Below are 23,186 nucleotides of genomic sequence, written 5' to 3'. Positions count from 1 at the left end.
GAAATCGCTCCAGGGAAAAAATGTTTGGATGTCAGATGTCTGTTTTCTCATTCATTATTGTTTTCTGAGGTTTCTCTATTTGCAGAGAAGAATAAAGCACTTGTGTTTCAGATGATGATAGGTGTACTGCAGAACTAATAAAAACCTGTAAGCCTTTGTGATTCTGCCTTTGTGTTTTTAAGTGGATTGTTCAACTGTGGGCCCACTCAAATACATATTTAGGCATAGATTTAAGATTTATATATTTGCAATGCATGTTAAATTTATATCCATTTGGATCACACAGTTTTATGATAAACTGAGTAAACTTAATGTGATGCATATGTGTCAGTCATAGGGTACTGTAAACAGGTAAAAAACGTAAGATTTCTGTAATAGTAACAATAAACTGAATGTGTTTTAAATACACAGTGAGCAGGTTTATATATCCAATTTGTGTCAATCTCATACATTTTAATTAAATGAACATTGCTTGTTCCACAACTGTATCCCTGAATTAAATGAATTTGGGGGAACCTGTCCCGACTGAACTTAGTTTCTCCCAAGGTTTTTTTCTCCATTTATTGAAATAGTTCATTAATAAACTATGTCATGATTTTTTTTTACATTTATTTTTTTTATTTATTTTTTAATAATAATATCATTATTATTATATTTTATTTTACCTTAAACTGTGTAATCCAAATGGATTAACATTTTATATTTGTAAATCAACAACATCAATCTTAAGTTAAGGCATTCTATTTATTTATTTATTTATTTATTTATTTATTATTTTAGTAATTTAGTGTTTATTTTAACTTCCCTCAAACTTTGTATTGAAATCATCTGCCTCCATATCTCTCACACTCAGTCTGGGTCTCTAAAGCTTGAGGAACTTGAAGATCTTGAACTTGAAGAACTTCTGTGAAGAACAGCTGTGGGTAATGAACACACACACACATACACACACACACACACACACACACACACATACAGTCCTGTGGTCATATACCACCTGTGAGACGAGCACCTTTGACCCTCCAGCACATATTCAAGATGAACATGTCACCCATTCCCTCTGTCTCTATATTATAAACATAAACAATAACCCAAATCTATGATGATACCCACATACCTTTCTGAAAACTTTACAGTACTGAAAGAATTTAAAGTTAAAAAGGTTACATTACAATAGTGTAGCACTATTTCAAGTCCACAGTGCACATCACCAAAACCTGTATGTTTGTTTATTAAATAGTTTGACTAATTACTTTTAAATACAAGTAGATGTGTTTAACTCTGAGCATCATTTAAATAGAAATACATAAATAAACAGTCTACAGATACTGCCTGGGTTTACCACTGAAAAGACTAAAGGCCTATTCATATTAACAACGATAACTATAACGATAACTAAATTAGCGCCCACACCAACTGACAATAACCGTCTGTTTATTATAAACATGCACTGCACTTGTGACCAACCAAAATAAGTACATTTGATCATATTTAATGCAGAATTTTGTATTTCTGTCAAATTCAAGTCTTAGTTGTTTTATGAGTTTAAAGGGTTACTCCACCCCATAATGAAAATTTTGTCACTAATCACTTACCACCATGTTGCTCCAAACCCGTAAAAGCTTTGTTCATCTTCGGAACACAATTTAATATATTTTGGATGAAAACCAGGAGGGTTGTGACTGTCCCACTGAGTGCCAAGTAAAATACACTGTCAAGGTCCAGAAAAGTACGAAAGACATCGTCAGAATAGTCAATCTGCCGTCAGTGGTTCAGCCGTAACATTATGAAGCGTAGAGAATAAGTTTTGTACGCAAAGAAAACAAAAATAACGTGTCTCTTGCAACCATTTTGGAGAATATGAGCTGAACATAGGTAGTGTACGCTCTTCTGTGTCAGCCCTGCCACAATAATACGATTTTTTAATCAAGATAAGTGTTTTTATGCTGTAATTTGAAAGAAAACAGCAGCTGATATGTCTGACTGTTGTTGACAGTCTAGTGTATTTTGCAGTGTCTCACATACAACACAGAGCTCTTATCACATAAGATGTTTAGGTGAAAACGTCATTTGTGTGTGTATGAAACTTTGAAAGCTGATGTGAACAGAAGAGTGCCTCCTATCTGTTGTTATCTTCAGTTCACTTCATGATCAGTCTGGGAAACTCTTTTGTTTTCTCTGCTAATGGAGGTCAAGTCAGGTCCAATACTAGATCTGATCGCACAGGTGCTGAATATGATTCTCTGTGATTTTTAGTTAAATCTTTGGTTGTACATGGTATTCCAGTTCTCTTAAAACAGTGTAGTGTATTATATGTGTGGAATGAATCTTATGCCGGGTGGCTTTGGGTTTTAATCCAGCAGTGTTTCTTTAACACTTTGCCAAGGCAGTTTTTCCAGCCCTCAGCCACCCAGTCAGGATCATGAGGTTAAACTCTGTTAAGTAGTGAGAGATGCAAGGCCGTAAAACACAATGAATGAAGAATAGGCTGAGAAAGGTGTCACTACGGCATTTCACACCGCTTTAGTTCCTGAACTAAATGTTCAGTACTAAAGTACTGGAACGATTTTGTGTGAAATATTTCCCAGTACAAATTAAAGGATTGCATTTGCACCGACAGTGTGTACTAGGACATGACGTAAGCCAGTCGACAGCGATGTCATCTTGTGTGCGGTGTTCAACAAAGTTAACAGAAGAAACAGGAGGATGGAGGACGCAGTGATTGGAGCTGTGTTGTTGTTGTGTCTCACAGGTTTCACAATAATGGACATAGAATGTCGACGTATACGTAAAGCGACTGAAAGAATCGAAAGGAGGACGACAACTGGCAGTGCTACATTTGATACAAGTGCCTGTGTGGGTAGTGGGTAGTTCCACAATTAGTTCTGGTACTATGAAAAGGTTCCCGTGAAACAGACTATTAAAAAATACAATAATGCAAGATTGAGGCTGATTGTGAGAAAAAGGCGGGGTTTAAGCAGACTAGATGATTAGAAAAGTCTGGCATAACCAGAAAGATGCTTAATTGTTAGTTCACTGGAAGATTAAGTAATAACATTTTTTTAAACATATGCATTGACAAATTGTTTAAAATAAGAGATGAGGTTTTAATTTCATGCCATCTTTAACTCACTCATAGCACAACTGTAGGAAGGATGCTGCAGGTAATCACAGCAACGCTGATTTTCAGACCAACAGCAAAATTGTGACAGCAGCATTTCTTAAGTGTTCATTAAACAGTATTTTAACTTACATTTAGACCCAATATTGCCAGTTACTGTATTTTTTATTTATTTATTTTTTTTTAACCCCAAAGGAAAATAATTCCCTGTTTCCTTCTTTACTGAATCAGTCTTTTGAACGAATCAGTAGAGTGAGTGATTCAAATGAGTCATTTGTCGTCACCTACTGGCATAACTATGACAGAAAAAGTAAAATCTCCACCACTAGAACAAGACTAATGGTCTGTCTGAAACATGCAAACCCTGACAGGCAACAAGCTGGTATATATCACTCATAAAAACACTGAAAAGACCTGTTGGACTGTTCAGCTTATTAGTGGTCTTTGAAAGCCACTGTTGTATCCCTCTATAACTTACTCTACAGGGACTGGATATTAGATTAAACCTTTAACTTAAAACAGATACAGTACCAATAATTATAGACAGCTGGACAAATGAAGGGATAAAGAATGCAAAAAGTACACAGAGATGTGGGGATGGATGGAGGTATGAAGATATGCACTCAGCTTTTCATAGCTCCAGGCATTGTGATGTGGGTTGAGCAATAACATTACTCATTTCACATTCCAAATTCTTAACCTGTGTCAACGTCCACCTCTCTTTCTCTCTCTCTCCCTCACTCCCTCACAGAAACTTTTCAGACAATGCAACACTCTTTTTTCTTTAGCATTTCATGCGGTAGTCTCGTAGGGTTCATAAAACATAAGGTAACAAATTCATAGAAATGTGTTCTTGCTCAAGGCTAAGGAGCTAAGCATTAGTTTGTTCCAATAGGTAACACATAAACCAGTGATCAATGTAAAACTAAGCCATTTTGGATAAAGGACATTTGCCAAGCAACGGAAAATATACTAATATCGTAATATTTATGAAAATATACACTATAAGTGATCTACTTACTCTCTTAAAAATAAAGGTTCTCTATTTGCATCTATGGTTCCATGAAGCACCTATAACATCCATTAGAAACCTTTCACTCTAAATATATATATATATATATATATATATATATATATATATATATATATATATATATATATATATATATATATATATAGTGAAAAACATTATTTATATGATTAAATAGTTCTTTATAATAGGAATGGAATGGTTCTTGAAAATTCACTGAAACTGTTCACTTAAAATTTATTTGAGAAACACGAAAATGGTTCTGCGATAGCATTGCTGTGAAAACAACCATTTGGTGTGCTAGTTCACCCATAAAATAAATGGGATAGCTCACCCAAAAATGAAAATTCTATTATCATTTGCTCTCTTGTGTTGTCCCAAACCTATATGAATTTCTGTCTTCTGTGGAACACAAAAGGAAACATTTTGAGGTTATTTATTTTTAATACAATGAAAGTCTGTGTAGATTTAGACACTTTTGACTTTCATTTATGTAAAAAAAATTGATTTTGTATTCCAGAATAAAATAAATAAATACAACAACAACAAAAATCTTTTACATATCACTGTCTATGACTGGCTTGCAGTGTTTCATCTTATCATGAGCGTAAAATTAACTTACTTCTAATTTATCAAAGAGCTAACTGGTATTTTTATGCTGTGTGTGTCTGTTTTCTATCCAGACTGACGATGGCAGATAATCCTGTCCCCAGAGGGTAACAGCCCTATACCTGCTTGACCTCGCTGACCAGGCAAAACATTATTACATAACAAACACATTGTGATCACATTAACACATCCTCAGGTAGTAAATATTTAAATATCCGCAACTCAAAGAAAAATGCACTTGCATATAAAACTAAAATGAAAAATTATAAGGATGAAAATACGCACATCGAAGCCGCTTGTTGAGTAACACACACTCTCCCCCGTTGCAGCCTCTCTGTAGGGGATGTGTGCGTGAGATGATGGCTGTGGGGAAATGAAGGCTTTAGGATTCATTATTAAACTTGTGCTGTATCATCCCTCACAGACCCCCTGCAGTTTATCACAGCAGCATATTAATCTACAGTTTTGTTGCTTCTGTGTGAAGCCAACGTCAAATAGTAACTTATTTACAAAGTAACGATCTCACTGCTGCACAATTTTCATTTATTCATCCATATGCTTACTCACTCACTCACTTCACGTCACTCACTTCACTCACTTCACTCACTCACTCACTCACTCACTCACTCACTAACTTCACTCACTCACTCACTCAGTCAATCACTCACTCGCTCACTCACTCACTTCACTCACTCACTCACTCACTCACTCACTCACTCACTCACTCACTTCACTCACTCACTCACTTCACTCACTCACTCACTCACTCACTCACTCACTCACTTCACTCACTCACTCACTCACTCACTCACTCACTCACTCACTCACTCACTCACTTCACTCACTCACTCACTTCACTCACTCACTCACTCACTCACTTCACTCACTCAATTCACTCACTCACTCACTTCACTCACTTCACTCACTCACTCATTCACTTCACTCACTCACTCACTCACTCACTCACTCACTCACTCACTCACTCACTTCACTCACTTCACTCACTTCACTCACTCACTCACTTCACTCACTCACTCACTCACTTCACTCACTCACTTCACTCACTCACTCTCTTACTTCACTCACTCACTCACTCACTCACTCACTCACTCACTCACTCACTCACTCACTCACTTCACTCACTTCACTCACTCACTCATTCACTTCACTCACTCACTCACTCACTCACTTCACTCACTCACTCACTCACTTCACTCACTCACTTCACTCACTCACTCTCTTACTTCACTCACTCACTCACTCACTCACTCACTCACTCACTCACTCACTTCACTCACTCACTCACTCACTCACTTCACTCACTCACTCACTTCACTCACTTCACTCACTTCACTCACTCACTCACTTCACTTACTCACTCACTCACTCACTCACTCACTCACTTCACTCACTCACTTCACTCACTCACACTCTTACTTCACTCACTCACTCTCTCACTTCACTCACTCACTCACTTCACTCACTCACTCACTCACTCACTTCACTCACTCACTTCACTCACTCACTCACTCACTCACTTCACTCACTTCACTCACTTCACTCACTCACTCACTTCACTCACTCACTCACTCACTTCACTCACTCACTCACTTCACTCACTTCACTTCACTTCACTTCACTCACTTCACTTCACTTCACTCACTTCACTCACTCACTCACTCACTCACTCACTTCACTCACTTCACTTCACTTCACTTCACTTCACTCACTTCACTTCACTTCACTTCACTTCACTTCACTTCACTTCACTTCACTCACTTCACTTCACTTCACTTCACTTCACTTCACTCACTCACTCACTCACTCACTCACTCACTTCACTCACTCACTCACTCACTCACTTCACTCACTCACGCACTCACTTCACTCACTCACTCACTCACTCACTCGCTCACTCACTCACTCACTCACTTCACTCAATCACTCACTCACTCACTCACTTCACTCACTCACTCATTCACTCACTTCACTCACTCACTCACTTCACTCACTCACTTCACTTCACTCACTTCACTCACTCACTCACTCACTCACTCACTCACTCACTCACTCACTCACTCCACTCACTCACTCACTCACTCACTTCACTCACTTCATTCACTTCACTTCACTCACTCACTCACTCACTCACTCACTCATCCCTCCCTTCTGTCTGAACTCTACCTTTCTCTCCTTAACATGCCCCAAGGGTTAGAAATTCCTTTGTTGAAGCATGCGTGTATCAGTATGCGCGTTTAAATGTAGTCAATGAGGCTTAAGTTAACTGTTTTTAGACTTTGGTTTTGTACCAAATTGGCTTTTATTCACAAAGCCGCCACATGACCTGGCTGTTGTCTTGTAAACAACAAATCTCTGGTCCGTTTCACCTCCAACCTTTTTCTGTGTGCCTTTAATAAAGGCAAGTACTGATAAACAGCCATTAGACAAGGTCTGGGTTGAGGATCTGGGCAGACAGTAAAAGCACAGATTTGTTTGATGGAGCACAACTATTATTCTCATTATGTCTAAACAGAGAATGGGAGAGACTTTTGGGGCTATTACCTTTAAACGCATCAAACACGGTAATACACACATGCTTTAATGTGCAGATAATAAAGTTCTTTGTACATGTGAACATGAGTTCTGTGATGAGTTAGCTTGTGGATGTCACCAAGGCCAGATGGTATCTGGACACTCCTTTCTGTGAATATTCCAGAATATTTAATAAACTAACATACAAGGGGCACTTTATGAATGATGGGTGCTCCAATTACAACTTATAATTTTTTTCCCTCATTCAAAAGTATTGAAGGGTTTACAAACAATGGACAATCTCCATAAAATTGACATTTTGGATGTCAATTTAATTTAATTTAGTTTAATTTGGCTAAATTAAGTGAACTGAATTAATGAACCAATACACTAGAATTAATCTAACGTCCTTTGTTACTCGAAAGCTACACTATTACATTCTTAAAAATAAAGGTGCATCACGATGCCATAGAAGAACCTTTTTGTCTAAATGGTTCCATAAAGAACCTTTAACATCTGAAGAACCTTTCTGTTTCACAAAAGGTTCTTTGTGGCGAAAGAAGCTTCTTCAGATTCCAAAAACATAAGAAAGAGATGGTTCTTTAAAGAAGTTCTTTGTAGAACCAAAAAATGATTCTTCTACGGCATCCCTTGAAGAAACTTTTGAAGCAACTTTATTTTTTAAGAGTGAAAGTAGCTGAACTATAAGACACTCACTTGGATCATGCCAGATTCCGGAGTCCATTACTTAGGAATTGTGTTTGTGCATGTATTGTGGCACATCATGTGCAAGCTCAACAATTTGTATATGTTTTGGGTGAGTGAAATTAGAATGAGGCTCAAGTTGAGAGTAGGTCAGGATCCATCAGCTCCATTATTAGCTATTTAACTAGGTGTTTGTGTGCAGAGCTCTGGACAGGTGTGCAAACACAGCAAGAGAGAAAGTGAGAGACAGAGAGAAAATCAGCTTTTTAAATTTAATTTAAAGAGTTTAATCTGTTGTCAAATGTCAGACACCATTTTTACAAATGTACTGTTTTATTTGAATATGATACATTGGTTCTTAAATAAAGAAATAGGTCACAAAAGTTAAAAAAGAAAAAAGTAAATGTAAATCTGTATTTCAGGCTAAAGCTTTTAAAAGAAGCATTGTCTTAAATATCTAAGAAAAAAAGAAACTACTTAGTACTTAATTTCCCCCCTTTGTATGGGTGAGGTAGTAGCAAAAATCCCCAGCATGAAAACACAAAGTGAAACATTACACTGTTAAAGCTATGACAACACAAACAAACAAACACATAGACTCAATAACCCACAGTTTGACAGAGGGTTCATTTCTCATTCAGTTCATTTAGATATCTGTGCTATAAATGTTACCATTTCGGCTGTTGCAGCAAAGAAACACACTCACACACACACACACACACACACACACACACACACACACACACACACTCAGAAGTAGGAAACTATCTAATTTGTATTTTCACAGCCACCACCGGGGTTTCAGATATTTGCATGTGCTGACTCAGTGTGATAAATCTCTTTCTTTAGTCTCTTTCATAGAAACGGAATCAATTTCAGGAGAAAGCTTTCATAACATGCATATGTACTTCAACAAGTTCAACAAGTCAGCTGAATGACATGTCACTGAAGGCTTGGACTTTCTTCCACTTGATTGATGTGGCCAATTTTACTGCAGTTTTCTGCCTTCCCAAAATCACCACACACACACACACACACACACACACACACACACACACACACACACACACACACACACACACACAAACAAGTAGACAAGAACATGCTCACATTCACATACTTCAAATTTGAGTTTCAATTGTTAAGTGATTAAATGCATGTATTGTTTCATTTGAACAGAAAATATTTATGAGTAATACTTCATTGTCTCAAAATGTGCCACCTATACAACTGATTTTCAACATTTCCACTCATATTTGGCCTTCTTAAAAAAAACTAAATACTTTTAAATAAGAACTATACAAATGAAACAAGAATGAGTTGAGCAAAATGAATAAAAAATGAAGCTAAAACCAAATATACAGTATATATAATTACTATTATCTATTTATTTTTATTTGTAAGTCTCCCTGTAACAAAGGCCTCAATTGGGCATCCAGCATAACAACTTTGAACTTCTTCTGCTTTCGGCACATTCTGAAGAAAAAGCACTGGTATTTGCTCTGATTGGTAATGGGCTAATAAGGGACTGGAATGGAGTTTGTCAAAGGCTTCACACACATGAAAGAGCTTACGGACTTTATAGGCCAGAGAGCCTTGCTTACTAGGGAAGGAGATGTTTTCCTTTTGTTCTGGATGGGACATACTCACTTTCATTACCCCTTGATGGGAAACTGAATAGAAACTACATACTCAGAAGCCCAGATGTTTGCACACACTATACGCAGCTGTAGGGAGAGGTGATGTTTGGGTCATGCTGTAATGACACGCTTTGTTCTGGTCGATCCCTAATGCTTGTGTTTTTGACATACTTCTACATCATGCAGCAATGTGGCAAATGAATGCAGTCTGGAATACACCAGCAAGTATACATGAAGTTGCAGAAGTTGATCAGTTTTATCTAATTCTAATGAATACATTCCTATCAGCCATTTAATGGCCATTAAATATATATATATATATAACATTTCTGATTATATAACTTTCTCTAACATTCATTAGAAGTCTATGAATCAGACTGTTTCCCAGTAGATTTCCAGTTTATCAGCATAACCCCCCCCCCCCCCCCCACACACACACAATATACAGTATTTGTAATGTCTTTGTTAAGCATTATAACTGTGAATACCATAACAGATGCATGTACTTTCTTCCTTACATATAAATGACTATTCACAGATAAATGCATTCATAAGTGCTTCATACTCTCAGTATATTTTGAAGCCATAAGTGGACTCTCAGAGCAACAGAGAGATATGCATGTACATTATAGGCAGGTAGAGAGATGAGCAGTCAGAAATGTAAGTGAGCAGACTGCCATCTCTCTTTCAACTATTAGTTTGAGTATAACTAAACCTTGCAGATCACTAGTCCATTTCCATAAGTGTGCAATCAACACAGACCGTTCAACAGGCAAGCTCCCAGTGAGGCTGGTTTATCACTGCAGAAGAAAAGAGTAGTCTGGTTCAATTCAAACCTCCACTGCGTGTGAGAAGCTGGGAAACGTATGAAACGTCCTATTCGGGTTCCTTGACAGCAGAAGAGCAATTTTCATTCTAGAAACTCTGGGACCCATGGCCAGGTTTGTCCACACTTGTTTCACAAGTTCACATAATCTTTTATGGAGAGGAGGTATACATATTTGTCTTGCTGTCCATGTTAAAGGGTTTGATCTGGAGACTTGACCCAAGCCCGAAAGTAGGAACTCCTAGGAATTCCTTGACTGGTTTTAGACTACTTTAACCAATCAAGAAGGAGAAGCTGGGGTAATGGAGGAATGCTGGAAGAACTGTCATACTGTAGGCTTTTTCAGGCACCAATTGGTCATATTAAATGAACATGTTCCTCCCAAACTTTTGTTCGGAACAACCTGTATCACAACCTCCAAACTTCTCAAAATTCTACCAGATGTCTAGTAGATGCCTTAAAATCCTCAAGCTTCCTCACTTTCCACTTCTTCTTCTCAGTTTCCTTCTTATCAATGTTTCTTGCAGGTGTAGACCTCTTCCTCTCGGAGGCAGGTTTGACACTCGACTTGACAGCACCAGCGGACCTGGCAGTGGCAGGAGAGGGTGGTGAGGTGGAGGGCCGTGTTGTAGCCCCGTCCACAGCACAGGCTGCTGCAGCTGGTGTCCTTTGAACATGGTCTGCCAGCCGTCCCGGGCGAGTAACGCGACGGCCTGCAAAAGCTGGGCGACTCCTCCAGAAATACCAGCTCGGTGTGTCGTGGGCGGGGACCCGTGTTGCTATGACGCCATGGGCTTGCCAGCTCGCTCTCCCCAGTGGCGGAATTGGTAACACTATGCACTCGAACGGCTGTGTCATAGCGGAACTTCAGCAGGTGGCCTGTGTCTTGAAACAGGGAGAGCTGCTTCCAGCATGTTCTCACAGCACATGAACCGGAGACACCATGACATTTACAAGTAGTCTTAAGACCACTCTTCACCGCCTGAGAGGAAAAGAAAAGACGGAGGTGAAGACATGAACACAGTACGCCAAATACAACACTATGATCCTGTGAAAATGAGACAGAAACTAAGAAATCTGAGGCGAGGAAGAGAGGATTCGATATGGGATGCTGAAATTTGGTCTCACTTTTTGGATTGGCTATGACCCTTCCACGTGGATATCTGGTACTGAAGAAGACTTTAAAGAGAAACAAAGCTTAAAAATGACTGTGAGTTTCACTAGAGTATACTCGAGATTCACAAGAGTATACTCAAGATTAACACACAAATCATGAGTGGTTTCACTCTTGGTGTGAAAAGACCTTTTTGTTAGTGATTTATTTTCATTTGTTTCATATTGCTTCGGTGTAAGATCAGTGGTTCTCAACCGAGGGGCCAAGATTAACTTCCAAGGGGGCTTCAAAATGACAATTAAACTTCAAATTATTTCTTATTTTATTTCACACCTCAACAACAGTTATTTCTTTAAGGAATCCGGATTCCCGTGGCCTTGGAAAACTGGTATAAATGAGGTTTTAAAAGAATATTTTTTATACCTTGTCATGTAAAAAGTCATGTAAATTAAAATCTTAAAGCTCCATGGGCTTTGAATATATAAATGAATATAGATTTTACTAGTTATGCCAAGCTCTAAAATGTTTAATTGTTTAGATATTTTGAGTTCAAATATATATTTTTAAATCCTTCTCCTTAATCCTTAGTCAAAAATTATGAACAACTAAAAAATTTATGGGGCCTTCAAATATTGGAAAAATATTTAAATGTAAAGTCACAACACCAAAGCTCCAAAGGCATCAGAACTTTATTATTTAAAAACTATAATAGACTGTGTCTGATGAAGAGCCTGCGTGTTCGAAACGTCACATAATTCGGTAGTTTTTAAATAATAAAGTTTTGATACCTTTGGAGCTTTGGTGTTTCCGACTTTACATTTAAATATTTTACCGCTTGTTTCTTGGTCGAGCATCCAGTTTAGATTGATGTGCATGCTTTGGCCTGCTTCTTTTTTTTTGCCTTCAAATATTGGACAATTATGGGCCTTGGAGTCCAAAGCATTGAGAACCACTGGCCTAGAAAGAACTATTTTACATGTTTGGGAGTGTCACCTGAATACACTGGTTTTGATTATCTTAAAATGGGGAGGGAAATTGTAAAAGTGGGACAGCATGTTATCCAAAATTGTTCAAGTAATTCAGCTTATACTAAGACTCCATAGCCCTGAGTTAAAAACATTGGGTTAACATGGTGTAGATGATGGATGCAGGGGGAATGCCTGAGCTGGCAGTCTTCCAACTCTGACCTGCACCTCTTGAAGACCACCATCCCTGATCTATGCTCAGATCAGCACATTTCCATCTTTGAACTGATGCTCTCTCACTCTCTATTTTCAATTTAGAAGTATTGGCATTCTGAGTTTGGGAGTCAAATCTCATTGTTTAGTCTATCATAAAGTGCCCAGGGTGAGATGGGGAGGTCAAATGGTCGATGGGCGTGTTCCACCCTACACAGGTATGAGCTCCCACCCCAGGGCCACCTGAGCAATACAGAGGAGAAGCAACGGAGAGAATCTGAAAGAAGGGAAAACAAGACCTCAGCCACCTTTGCTTGTTTTTGTTAACCGCCATCTGTGGCCTGAGGTGTCAACTGTGGAAAACAACAAAACCGGAGACTGATAAGATAAGATCCGAGTTTGTCCAGCTATTCTTTTCTTACTCTTTCTGTGAACCTCATAAACATTCCCCTTTTTTCGTTTTCTCTGTCTTTCCCTGAGGCTTTCAGTCTCCTGGTAACAGAACTGTTTCGAGGAATGTTTATGAAAGTTATGGGAGAGTGGCGGCGACGGTGGCAGTGGCAGCAGTGAGACTTGTAGAGTGGGAGGCATACAGTAGGTTGAAAAAATGCTCATATATTACAGAGGCCTCTGTATAATCGCCCTCATGGTAGACCTCTAATTTTGAAGAGGGTCCCCACAGCAAGCACTGTCATGCCTGGACCAGGGGAAGGAACACCTGGCTCCACAGAGCTGGCCAATACCTGCTCACCTACCTGCCTCACCCACCCACTGAACTCTCCTTTGGGCTACAATAAACTATAAGACTGCACCACATCAACCAAGAGAGGATGGGAAGGTGTGAGACAGTTAACCCTTACAGATGTTCTCTTCTATGAGTTTTAGAGGAGAATGTGCCCTGAACACTTTTTAAAATAAAGATAACATATTTGCATATATGGTTCCCAAGAAAAGGTTCTTTAGATTATTAATTTTTTTTTTTAAATCTGCATACAACTGTAATATTCTCTGTAAAATTGTTCTTCTATGGCATTGTAGCGAAAACCCCTTTTGTAACCTTATCTAATCTTGATTATTTTCTTTTTTTTATGTTAATATCTTGCTTCTTACCCGGATGCCGACGTTAATGTTGTGAGCGTCGATTTGGGCACGCAGATCCTTGCTGACCCGTTTTTGCCCCAAGAATTTCTTGAGAAACTTAGTGCTGTATTTGAGGTTGTCCCCGCATACGCCCCACTGCCAGGCCTCGCGCTGCTGCAGACCAGGAGAATCGTCGCAGGTGCAGCGCTCCATGCGCCCTGAGCTGCACGCTTTGGCCAACGCGTGAGACAACGCTGCTGATGACACCGCGTGCAGAAAAGCCGTCTCCTTAAAGCCTGATGAAGTGATGCATTCATGAGCAAATGTGCTAAATGTGAACATCTCTCTTTACACATTAAAAAGTATACACGTAAAAACATCTGTGCTTTTGAAAAATATGTTTTGAATCACGTAGGCTACATTGAAATGAGATGACGACTCACTCCAGTCATATCAGTAACGTAATAAAAGATTTTATATGTTATAAATCGCCTCAGTGGGGCGACATGCTGAGTCCACATGACAAGCTAAATACTAAGCACTAATTGGAATATTAATAAAAATAATCATCACTTATTACAAATAATGCAAATCTCAAACAGTACCAATTACTGATAACAAAATGGATGAGTATAGGCATGTCCACAATAATATAAATATGGATCTGTTTCTATGCGTTATTGTTTCTTTTAAAATAGTACATTTCTATTACCACATTAATAAATTTAAAACTCACTTCATGTAGATTTTAAACGAAAATGCTTCCCTTATCATGCCTGCAAAATGGATTTCTCTTACATTTAAACACTGAACTAGCTCCAACTTTTCCAATTAAAGGGATAGTTCACCCAAAAATGAAAATTATGTCATTAATAACTCACCCTCATGTCGTTCCAAACCAGTAAGACCTCCATTTATCTTTGGAACACAGTTTAAGATATTTTAGATTTTAGTCCGAGAGCTCTCAGTCCCTCCATTGAAGCTGTGTGTACGGTCTACTGTCCATGTCCAGAAAGGTAAGAAAAACATCATCAAAGTAGTCCATGTGACATCAGAGGATCAGTTAGAATTTTTTGAAGCATCGAAAATACATTTTGGTCCAAAAATAGCAAAAACTACGACTTTATTCAGCATTGTTTTCTCTTCCGCGTCTGTTGTAAGACAGTTCAAAACAAAGCAGTTTGTGATATCCGGTTCGCGAACGAATCATTCGATGTAACTGGATCTTTTTGAAACAGTTCACCAAATGGAACTGAATCGTTTTAAACGGTTCGCGTCTCCAATACGCAATAATCCACAAATGACTTAAGCTGTTAACTTTTTTAATGTGGCTAACACTCCCTCTGAGTTCAAACAAACCAATATCCCGGAGTAATTCAATTACTCAAACAGTACACTGACTGAACTGCTGTGAAGAGAGAACTGAAGATGAACACCGAGCCGAGCCAGATAACGAACAAAAGATTGACTCGTTCACGAGTCAAGAACCGGTTGCATCGGTTTTCAGATCACCAGTAGTTTTTTCTGACAGTTCGATTCAATAAACCGGTTGAAGAAAACGGTTCACCGGTTCTTTTGCGCTCGACGTAATGGCGTCATTGGTGATGACTGCAAGCCTTCGGTTTACCTGGGCCCATAACATTAGCACAGAATCAGTTCAGAATCAATCACCAAAAGAATCAGTTCAGTTCAGACGCTCTGTGTGTCGGTCTGCTTCACGCTGAATCACACATGCGCAGTATCATCAGCTCCTCAGTTCTCGAATTGGACACGTCTGACAGAAACGGTTCTTGACTCGTGAACGAGTCATTATCTGGCTCGGCTCTGTGTTCATCTCTCTCTTCACAGCAGTTCAGTCAGTGTACTGTTTGAGTACATGAATTACTCCGGGATATTGGTTTGTTTTAACTCAGAGGGAGTGTCAGCCACATTAAAAAAGTTAACAGCTTAAGTCATTTGTGGAATAATGCGTATTGGAGACGGGAACCGTTTAAAATGATTCAGTTCGATTTGGTGAACTGTTTCAAAAATATCCGGTTACATCGAATGATTCGTTCGCGAACCGGATATCACAAACTGCTTTGTTTTGAACTGTCTTACAACAGACACGGAAGAGAAAACAATGCTGAATTAAGTCCTAGTTTTTGCTATTTTTGGACCAAAATGTATTTTCGTGTTCCAAACTGTGTTCCAAAAATAATCGGAGGTCTTATGGGTTTGGAACAACATGAGGGTAAGTTATTAATGACATAATTTAGCAAATTGGGCGAACTAACCCTTTAAGTGTTAAGTGCAGTGTTTTGTCACGATCCTTTAACCATAATCCCTCCTTCCAACCTCTTCTTATTGTTTGTTTGCTTAGATCAGAGCTGAGACAAGGCGTGTATTTTGATCCAATCCATTATTATTTTGACTAAGTTTTTCTGTCAGATGAAAGCGCTCGATCAAGCCGCCCTTTTCCTCTGAGAACTGGGTGCTTTTCCGCGAGATAAAAATACTTCAACTGGCCCCGCGAGGCCTCACCGCACAGGGATTCCGCACTTCCCAAGTCCCTAATTACCAGCGGACTGACCTACGCATGGCTTTCACATTCACATCCTGCACACTACGCACATGTTCGTTTGGAACTTGGAAGCATGCACCACATGGAGGTTTCTGCATAGTTGTTAATGCTAAAGCATTCCCTGTCTGACAAATAAGTAGGCCTACTGACTTATTTCAGGCTACCCAACAGCAAATTATACAATTGTGTTTTGTGGATTTTAAATTCATGTATTTTAGTGGACATATTTTATTTGAGAGAGAAAAAAATATTAACATTTCAAACAATTTCCTAAACAACAGCTTATAATTTCATGACCTTGAGAGCAAGGCTAAAATTGATGAACTGTCAACCCTGTCATAGCTACATTCTAACATTTGTAAAAAAAAAAAAAAAAAAAAAGAAAAAGAAAAAAGAAAGATTGGAACACCTATTTTGTGCGATTGGTATCACATCGTACCTCGTTTTAAAAGGCTTCCACGGCCATCCATACTACAGTTCCAGCGCTCGTTGCGGAACTGATAGCGGCACTCCAGGAGGCTGAGACGGACAGATTCCCTCAAAGTCTCCGCCAGCCCAGGTTCTCGCCGGCACAAGCGTTTTTGCCGGCGCGTCAAAGTCATCTGCTCGCATTGCTTCAGGTGCGCTTTACTGTTCGGAGGCTCGTTGGCAAATGGACCGGCCAGAAAAACCATGGGCTCGCGACCTGTAAGGCTAAAGACAACATGCACAATACAGTCACTGAAACTCTTTACATTTAAACCATTCATTTATTTTTTCAGCGGTGGGTTCATTTTGATTTGTTTACAAACTCCATCCATACATTTATACACTAAAATAGACCTTCAAGACCTTTTAGAACATCACATAAAGTGTAAAACGTTTTCATCATAATGTTATGAAACATCTTTGTTTCAGTTTAACTTGTCACAATTATTTATCTAACCCCAATTTCCAAGAGTTTAAACTTTGGCACTAAAGTTACTGTATTTGAAAACTTAAGGCAGCAAATTAACTTTTTTTCTAGAATGCACGAGTGATGGCGCATGTACTTTGAATATGTTTAAATACCTTATTTGAATAGTCGTGTTTGAATAGAGAATGCACCAAACTGCACGTGCTCTTTCCCCAGTCACTCAGTAGGCTATCGAGCGCCCTTGGCTTTTTAAAACGCTACTGTGGCTCTTAACAAACTTAAGCACTCTTAAATAAAGCCCATTGCACAGTGTTTTTACGTGTTTATATGATTCTTATTATAAAAACCATCGGGCAACTACCTATGAACGTAAGCCAGAAAGATCTTAATTATCAGGTAGTGCGAGGGTAAGGACGCGGTGCCAAACCATCAGAAAACATCTGGATCTATACACTGCACTGCGCTCAACTGCAATAATCGAAACAACAACTATATATACCATTATACATCAAACTATATATATATATATATATATATAAATGATAATGGTGTTACTTGTAGCTAAAAAAAAAGTCTAAGCTTACACATTGAAATAACTTTAGATCTTTTTAAAATACCACCTTCAACAAATAATTATTTATTATTGCCTCATTTGATTGTTACAGACAAAATGCAACGTAGGTTTTAAACATGATTAAACATACAAGATATGCGTAATTGCGCATGGGATATCCAACATCACCAAATATCTCCACCTGTTGCCGCAATCTAAAATGATTATATTCAGTGTAAAATACAGCAATAACGCACTTAGAGGCTGTTTCAATTAATTCCGAGATGACAGAGGACATAAAAGTCTTTGCTGACCCGAAATAGGCTGCTGCGTGGGAGAGAAGGATGCAGAGGGCAAAAAGTCGCAGCGGACAGGCAGTCCTCGGAAGCCCGGTGCACATGATGACGGGTCGACGCTGCTCTTCATTGCGCTATCTGTCCGTGTTGAAATCCCTGTTGTGCTGGACAGCTCAACTTCTTAAAGGGGCAGAAACTCCTTTCAGCCCTTGGGGAGGCGCGGTCCCGAGAGGGGTGATGAGCGTCAGACTTATTGGATCATCAGTCCATATTTCCCTAAATATTAGCAGGTGCGTTTACCTTCTGAAGGGCTCATGTTTACTTAGGGCTGATTCAGACAACTTTACTTTTCTTTCTGATCTGGATTATTGTGGATTATTTTATGGATTATTTATCTGAAATATCTTCCTCCGGTTTCACAGATAACTTAAAGCTAGTCCCAGATTAGAATGCATGTTTAAACTGTCTCAACTGAAAATAACTTGTTCGGACATATCTTAAAAAATGGCAGTTCCAATTTTCTGTCTCAAGATCCACACATGTAACGTTTTCCTCTGAGGCATTTTTATAAAAGCTGCTTAAATATCTTAATTTAAATAAGACCTCGTCCTGTTAAAATAATACAATAATCCCTGTTTGTGAAACAGCGCCCTTATGGATAAAGATATTTAATTCCCCAACAACAAAATAGTAGGTAAAGTGCATTTTCTATAGGTCCCAGATGCAGTTGTCATTATTAAATGTCCTAAGTTTGGGACCGAATATTTAATGAATATTTAATATTTTGAATATTTAAATTCAAAACATTTAACACACATTTTCACCATTAAAAGTTTAAATAATTCATTCACCTTCTAGAGTTCACTTCCGAAATATTCAGTCTGTTTAATAAATATCATGTATAATGTTCGACAAGGTATTCTCGGTCCATATAGACATATATTGATAACGGTTCGCATTGTTGCCTTAACTTTTTCTCATGGCTTGTGTGATGTTGCGTTGTAATCGGGCTTTTTCATTCACGTGCGTTTATTATGTGTGACGTCACACCGTTGCATTGGAGCGGTAAATACAAATTAAATAAAACAAAACAGGAGAAACAGAATCAAACCAAAGAGATACGATAATCTCAGCAAAGATTTCAGGAAAAGTAATTTATATAAATTGATTAACACATTTGATTAACACTGGTCCATACAACCTGAGGCATTGCTGCCTCCAAAATATTTGGATATTTACAATATAAAAACTTATATGGTTAACTTATACTTGATTATATATTCTGTTTTGTCTAACCTTTGATTTGCACACATAATTTGCACAATTGCAAGTAATTACGTCATGTGAGTCACTACCACTAGTCAAAACCGGTTTGTTCAACATTTGGTTTCTGTACTTCATTTGGCTGTCAAAGTACTGGTAACAAGGAGACAATCAAAACACATTTATGAAAATGGCATTGTAAATACTTTATTCCTAATGCAACAGTGGGTTAAACAGTAGTTTTAACATGCATAATAGAAGACGTGACAAGCTTGATAAACCATCAGCATACTGTTTTCTTAAGTGGACACAGAGTAAGTACAAAGAAAGTTGAATAAATTAAAAAAAGAGAAGATTTTATGCTTCTGACAAATATTTCTGATGACCCTTTCTACATGGATACTTAGATGTGCTAGATGATCGGTCAAATACTTAATAGTGCAACGGTGCTTGGTGCATTTGGTTTGATACACACTTTGATTATGAAATGAAAATGTACAGAAATGTTCAGTTTGCAAAAATGTTGTCAATATTTTTCAGAATAAGAAGTAAAAAAAAATGTTGTCCTTGGAAAATGTATTTAGTACTATTTAGTATAGTAGTATTTAGCAGTAGAAAATCTCTTACTTACCATTGTGAAAATGTTTGACATAAAACACACATAAATGGAGGATTTTGGCAAAAGTGATGGTTTTGCATATAACCGCTGTTAAACAGGCCATCCGATGCTTCTTGGTTATTTCCGCTACATGCTGTCCATAGTTTTGTAACGACTGGGGTGAAGGAATGGCAGGAAGCAAGTGCGAGGTTGAGGTAATTTAATGAAAACAATGAAACAATACAATACTGGGACACAAATAATGCTGGGAGGAATGCACAGTCCAAGATGGTGGTGATGAATGACGAATCCGGAAGGCAGAGGTGAGTTGGCAGCAGGAGAGGGTGACACAGGAACTGCGGGGAAGCGAGCCAAAGGTAAGTGGTGTTGCTTGGTGGTGGGTTGCGTAGAGTGCACGGGGTTCCGGGGAAACACGGACATCCAATGCAGAAACACACAAGAAAGCAAAGCACAGGTCACAAACATGAAACAACGCTCTCACGAACACAAGACGCTAGATAAGCCAATATATAGGGATGAGAAATGAGTGACAGCTGTTGCTGATGACAATTAACGGAGACGCCTACAAACTAATCAGTGCTGACGCGTAACACACAGACTTCACCCACAAAGTGCAAAACCCAGAGATCACGGTTTACCAACCGTGACAGTACCCCCCCCCCTCTAAGAACGCCTCCTGGAGTTCCCAGAAGGGCCTACCTGCTGATTGTAATCATCAATAAGGGAGTGATCCAGTATGTCCCTAGCAGATACTCAACTCCTCTCCTCCGGACCGTAACCTTCCCAGTCCACCAAGTACTGGAATCCTCGTCCCCTCCGTCTCGAGTCCAGAATACGATTAACCGAATAGGTCGGTTCCCCATCTACGAAACGTGGCGGCGGGGTAACCGGGGTAGGCGGATTAATACGTGAATAAAACACGGGTTTAATTTTGGACACATGGAAGGCGGGATGTATCCTCCTGTACGCTGGAGGTAGTTTGAGACGGACTGTCACCGGACTAATGATCTTGGTGATAGTAAACGGGCCAATGAATTTGGGAGCCAATTTGTTCGAAACGGAACGGAGAGGAATATTGTTCGCAGAAAGCCACACTTTTTGACCCATGATGTAAACGGGAGGCTTTGACCGGTGGTGATCGGCCTTGGCCTTAGTGCGTTCACTCATCCGGAGCAGAGTCTCGCGGGCTCTGGTCCAGGTGCAGTGGCACCTCTGGACAAATGCGTGAGCGGAGGGGACCGCAACTTCAGATTCCAGACTAGAAAAAGCTGGTGGCTGGTAACCTAAGCTGCCCTGAAACGGAGAGAGGCCCGTGGCTGACACTGGTAACGAATTGTGAGCGTACTCCACCATAGAGAGTTGTTGGCTTCAGGAAGAAGGATTCTTGGAGACCAAACATCGCAACGTTTTCTCTAAATCTTGGTTGGCTCGCTCAGATTGCCCTTTACCTTGGGGATGATAACCCAAAGATAGGCTAACCGTCGCTCCTAGCAACTTACAAAATTCTTTCCAAAATTTGGATATGAATTGGGATCCCCTGTCAGAAACGACGTCTACCGGGAGGCCATGTAACCGAAAGACGTGATCTAGGACAGTGACTGCTGTCTCCTTGGCTGTCAGTAATTTGGGCAAGGGAATGAAATGTGCCGCCTTCGAGAACCGGTCCACTACAGTCAAAATGAATGTCATGCCATTAGAGGGCGGGAGGGCGGTAACAAAATCTAGTGCGATATGTGACCAGGGTCTCGAAGGGACAGACAGCGGTTGAAGAAGCCCATCAGGAGGCCGGTTAGACGACTTACCACTGGCGCAAACTGAGCAAGCCAAAACAAAATCATGGACGTCACGAGCCATAAGTGGCCAGAATCATTGTTTAACTAACCCCTTGGTTCGGCTTATCCCTGGATGACAAGCAACGTTAGAGCAGTGACCCCACTGAATAACTTCGGACCGTAACTCTTCTGGCACAAATAAACGATTCGGTGGGCAACCGGGCGGAGGCGTTACCCCTTCTAAGGCCGTCTTGACCTTTGATTCGACCTCCCATATGAGTGCTGAGACGACTATTTTCTCAGGTAAAATACACTCGGGAGTCACCGGGCGGGCGGAGGGATCAAAAAGACGTGACAAAGAATCGGGTTTGACATTTTTGGAACCCGATCTTGTGATCGGTCCAAATAATGAAAGGTACCCCTGAACCTTCCAACCAGTGACGCCACTCCTCTAAAGCTAATTTGACGGCCAACAATTCTCTGTTACCAATGTCATAATTGCGTTCAGCAGGATATAACCGATGAGAGAAAAATGCGCAGGGATGCATCTTATCGTCTGAGGCAGCACGTTGGGAAAGAACTGCTCCTACCCCCACCTCTGATGCATCGACCTCCACCACGAACTGCCATGTGGGATCAGGGGCTACAAGGATAGGAGCCAAAACGAAGCGGCTCTTGAGGTTGGTAAATGCAGTTTCGGCTGCATCCGACCACCTGAACGGAGTACTGGGGGAGGTCAAGGCCGTCAGAGGTGAGACTAGTTGGCTGAAATTACGAATGAAACGTCGATAGAAATTGGCGAACCCCAGAAACCGCTGTAGGACCTTACGGGAATCTGGAGATGGCCAATCTATCAGAGCCTTAAACTTGTCAGGATCCATTCGTATTCCCTCAGACGAGACGATATACCCTAGGAAGGGGACAGACTGTGCATGGAATACGCATTTCTCCGCCTTGACAAAAAGCCCATTTTCGAATAATCTCTGGAGCACTCGTCTGACGTGTTGAACATGTTCCTGGAGAGATTAAGAAAAAATCAGTATGTCATCCAGGTAAACATATATAAGCTGATCTACCATGTCTCTCAACACGTCATTAACGAGTGCCTGGAAAACCCCTGGCAAGTTGGAGAGCCCGAACGGCATCACCAAATATTCAAAGTGCCCTCTAGGAGTGTTAAAGGCAGTTTTCCATTTATCCCCCTTCCTTATGCGGACCAAATGATAAGCATTACGTTAATCCAATTTTGTGAATATGGATGTTCCCTGTAACCTCTCGAAAGTTGAAGACATCAATGGTAACGGATAGGTGTTCTTTATCGTGATGTTGTTCAGCTCTCGGTAGTCAATACAAGGTCGCAAAGGACCATCCTTCTTACCCACAAAAAAGA

At 39.7% G+C, this 23,186-nt stretch overlaps 1 protein-coding gene across 1 annotated transcript; it reads right to left on the bottom strand.

Annotated features, from left to right (window-relative positions):
* Nucleotides 1–8,255: 8,255 nt before the first annotated feature.
* Nucleotides 8,256–18,314, bottom strand: LOC132149307 (protein Wnt-9b-like). The gene is made up of 4 exons (XM_059558440.1): nt 18,161–18,314; nt 16,838–17,091; nt 13,866–14,131; nt 8,256–11,445 (listed from the first exon to the last, which is right to left on the bottom strand). Exons 1-4 carry the CDS (start codon nt 18,244–18,246, stop codon nt 10,975–10,977), a joined length of 1,077 nt encoding a protein of 358 aa, XP_059414423.1. The 5' UTR covers nt 18,247–18,314; the 3' UTR covers nt 8,256–10,974.
* Nucleotides 18,315–23,186: the final 4,872 nt, after the last annotated feature.

The sequence above is a fragment of the Carassius carassius genome, chromosome 9 (assembly GCF_963082965.1).
Source record: "Carassius carassius chromosome 9, fCarCar2.1, whole genome shotgun sequence".
In the NCBI taxonomy this organism is placed as follows: domain Eukaryota; kingdom Metazoa; phylum Chordata; class Actinopteri; order Cypriniformes; family Cyprinidae; genus Carassius; species Carassius carassius.
Note: the sequence above shows the minus strand (reverse complement) of the source record. Positions and strands in the feature narration are given on the sequence as shown.